Genomic DNA, 3856 nt, shown 5'->3' with positions numbered 1-3856 from the left:
AGCCTGTGTGTAGATGTCACTACTTAACTCAATAAGTAGTTTTTGGAAGGCTTCTCATTGTTTTCCCAGGTGCTGATTCCACCTCAGAAAGGAGGATCTGTGCTCATATTCTGGGATCACTCCCCTGGCCATGCCAATGATCAATTAAATCAATCTCCAAAGAACAAAGTCTCCGCTTCACATTCATGACTTCCAGAGCTATTAATTTGCTCTTGGCACTGATGGACAAATCAGTGTATTGCTTCTTCTTTTGTCCCCTGTCCTTACAGTATGAATTTAAACTTTTTGGTCTGTGTTGATGTTAATGTTCAGTTTCTCTGGTTGAGTTCACCAATGTAATATAATATTGTGGGTCATCATATTTACTACCCTCAACTCTGGTACAAATTCTTACACACTACACACTCCCACCACTGAAAGGCTATGCTTATGTCTCCACCTGTCTCTTTTACAGTAGTAGAATAATGTTTTTTGTGTAGTGTCCTACCTGCTGCTGCATTCTAACAAAAGGTATACAGCATTTTCAGTGGTTTATTATTTTAGGGATAGGCTGCGGGTCTGAATCAACAATACAAAATAACATTTAGGAGAAGGGGCAGCTGATAGGCTCAGCCAGAATTTCAGGCCAGCAAGGGCTGTTTTGATAGGGTCAAGGGAAGGGTCCCTTTGCATCACATTCAACAGGTGGCCAATCCCGCTGGTGCAGACAAAGAGGCAGCCGAGTGACTGAGTAGGAAATGAGGGGCGGGGGGCACAGGCTTGCCAGGCTGCGGGCGCCATGGGCAGAGTGAGGAACCCAGCGACTGCTTCGAGGCGGAGGCGAAAGCGGCCCGGGGATCCTCCCGCCGCCTGCACAGCCATAACGGCCATGGGCGCCAGCCGCGCGCGGTGTCCCCGTGTCCAAGTCGGGGTCGGGAGCCACGCGGCCGGGAGGGCGCGGGCGGCGGCCAAGAGGTGGCGGGGGAGGTCGCGGCGGAAGCGCTGGTGGCGGCGGGTCCGGGAGGCTGGCCTCAGAGATCTGCAGCCCTCCGCGCCACCCGAGAACCCGCTGGCGCCCGCCGCGTCCCCCCAGGAGCTGGACCTGGGCGCGCAGCGCGAGCGCTGGGAGACGTTCAGGAAGCTGCGGGGCCTCAGCTGCGAGGACGCCGCCAAGGTCCTGCTTGACACCTTCGAGTACCCGGGCCTGGTGTATCACACCGGGGGCTGCCACTGCGGCGCGGTCCGCTTTGCGGCCTGGGCCCCCGCAGACCTGCGCGTGCTGGACTGCAGCTGCAGGCTGTGCAAGAAGAAGCAGCACCGCCACTTCCTGGTCCCGGCCGCGCGCTTCACGCTCCTCCAGGGCGCGGAGAGCATGCTCACCTACCGATCCAACACGCACCCGGCGCTGCACAGCTTCTGCCGCAGGTGCGGGGTGCAGAGTTTCCACGCAGCTGTCTCTGACCCCCGGGTGTACGGCGTTGCCCCGCACTGCCTGGACGCGGGCACCGTGCGCAGCGTGGTCGTCGAGGAGGTCGACGGTGGAGAGCAGGAGGAGGAGGCCACCAAGGAGCGCAAGACCACGCAGAACGCGTCCACCGAGGCAGCCCCTGCCTCTCTTTTGGAAAAGGGGCAGTGACTGGGGCCCAAACACGCCGGAAACGTGCCCCCGGGCGCCCCTCCCGGGAACCTCCGCAGTCCTTGTAAAAAAAAACATTGTGTGGAAGAGCTCTGTTTCTGGACTGTAAACCTGTTGCGTTGTTCTGACCTTCCCTTCCAGTATTTTCCCTTCCCCTCCAGTAATTTGCAACGGACTCGCTTCTGATCCAAAACTTGAACACAAGTTTGTCTGTGTACAACAATAATCTTGCGATCCACTAAGCAAGGACCGTCTCGACTTTCTCAAGCCATCCTTTGTGTCACCCACTTTTACTACTCTTCACACTGTTCTCGCAAATCACTTGTAGATTATTCCTATGTATCGTATGTTTTTGGTGCTATCGTGTACAGGATTGTTTTTAACAGTTGCACCTGGTGTTTAGGACAGGTACATCCAGTTTTGTAAACATGTATTAAGATGTTTTCCATTGATTACTCCGTGTGTGTGTGTGTGTGTGTGTGTGTGTGTGTGCGCGCGTGCGCGCCCCTGTGTATATTAGGTGGAAACTCACATTTTCACTACTTCGTGGTTATTTTTAGCTGTGTTGTTTATTTGGTATGTTCTTAAATTATATGTTTTAAGATTGTATGTTTTAAGATTAAAGTTACATACTTCATTCGTTTTATTAACCAAACGATGTTAGTATTTTATTTAGTTTTGTTTTCGAAACTGTCCCTGGGAAGTGGGGTGGCAGGCAGGAATGATAAAGACATCTGTGCACTGTATGCCCTCTTTGATCTTTTGAAATACCTATCTTGTACATGTGTTAAGTATTCAGAAATTCATAAATATTTAATAAATGGAAAAGTATGTATTTCTATGATGTATAGTACAAAATCAGCTCTAATTTATATGTAATTCTTGATACCTAGAATTTCTATCAAATAATAGTTGGTGAGTGTCTTTTTATGTCTGATAATACATATCAATCATTTAATAGTTTAATAGAATTAAAAATGTGGATCTTTCATAACTTATATAATCAACTTCTGTGATGGATGTTTAGCTTTTTTCAGCTTTCACTTTAATAATAATATTTCAAAGGAACAAAATATAAATAAATGTCCTTGGTGTTCTACGACTTGAGTAAAAAGGCCTGGATATTCTTTCCCATGGGTCTTTTCCTTGCTGTTTGTCTCTCCTTGGTGCATGTTTCATTGGATGTACAAACGATATTCATTGCTGTTTAACTTGGTCCAGCTTTTCAGCAAATTAAAGACAGAGCAATTAAGTAGGTATGTGTTTCTATGTATATGAGAAATAACCTGGCTGGGCCATCACACAGACACTGCCACCCTTTCGTTCCTACCTTTTCTTTTCCAGCTTTTCCCCACCTGCTGACTGAGACCTGGTTTCTCTAACATTTCTCTCTCTACTCCACCTAGATTCCTCCCTTGGAATAGCTTGCCCTGGTCCTTCACTACCTAGGGGTTGAGTTGAAGTAGAAAAGGGAGAGAAAGAGGGAGAACATGAACATGCATACATGCCTCAGGAGGTTCAGTCATACCGGTGGTCAGAAAATACCAAATTGCTGTCAGAATTAAACCTATGTAACATTCCATTATATGAACTGGATCGATCCTGAGAGAGAGAGAGAAAATGGCTCAAGACTTCATGCTTCTACCACATCAGTGTTTCTGTACAAAGAAATGTGTGTATATATAATTTCTCTCCTTTTCAAAGAATGACTTTTCTCTCAAAGTGAATATTGATGATTTTCTGCTCCTCTATGCCATGTGCAAATCATTCATGAGTTTGGTTAAAAACTCATGTTCAAGAGTTTTGGACAGCATTTTCAACATGATATACACATTAAGGATGCTAGAATGGTTTTCCATGCATGAGAATGCAGGTCGGAGACTGCTGTGCTGGTGAGAAGGGATAGGAGAGGGAGCTAGAACCTGAGGCTGGACAAGCTCTTGGGAGAGCGGATGACCTCACTGGTGTCTGAGAACAGAGAATTGGAGAGAGACAGAAGCAATGAGCAGCTTAGACCCAGTGAGAACACTGGATAAGCAAAAAGTGTTTAAAGGAGTAGTTGGGAGTTATGCCACAGGTTGTGTGAGGTCAGTGTTTTTTCCCCCATCTCCAAAGAAGCCCTCAGTTTTGCTTTATGTGTTAGCTGTTTTTTTATACTGCATAAAAATATGCATTTTAAAAATACACTTTAAAATCGTATATGCAATGTTTTTCCACATACCATCAGTCATCGTGATACTG

The 3856-nt window shown here is 47.0% G+C and overlaps 1 protein-coding gene across 1 annotated transcript; it reads left to right on the top strand.

Annotated features, from left to right (window-relative positions):
* Positions 1-770: 770 nt before the first annotated feature.
* LOC142865946 (centromere protein V-like protein 3) lies at positions 771-1993 on the top strand. Its single transcript, XM_075999601.1, has one exon. It carries the CDS (start codon positions 779-781, stop codon positions 1613-1615), a length of 837 nt encoding a protein of 278 aa, XP_075855716.1. The 5' UTR covers positions 771-778; the 3' UTR covers positions 1616-1993.
* The last annotated feature ends 1863 nt before the right edge of the window (positions 1994-3856 follow it).

Source organism: Microcebus murinus, chromosome X (genome assembly GCF_040939455.1).
Source record: "Microcebus murinus isolate Inina chromosome X, M.murinus_Inina_mat1.0, whole genome shotgun sequence".
NCBI classification, from domain to species: Eukaryota; Metazoa; Chordata; class Mammalia; order Primates; family Cheirogaleidae; genus Microcebus; species Microcebus murinus.
This window is presented reverse-complemented; position numbering and strand designations above follow the sequence as displayed.

What these genes read in the sequence shown, in the direction of transcription:
- LOC142865946 (XM_075999601.1), top strand. Translation starts at nt 779, where the DNA reads ATGGGCAGAGTGAGGAACCCAGCGACTGCTTCGAGGCGGAGGCGAAAG.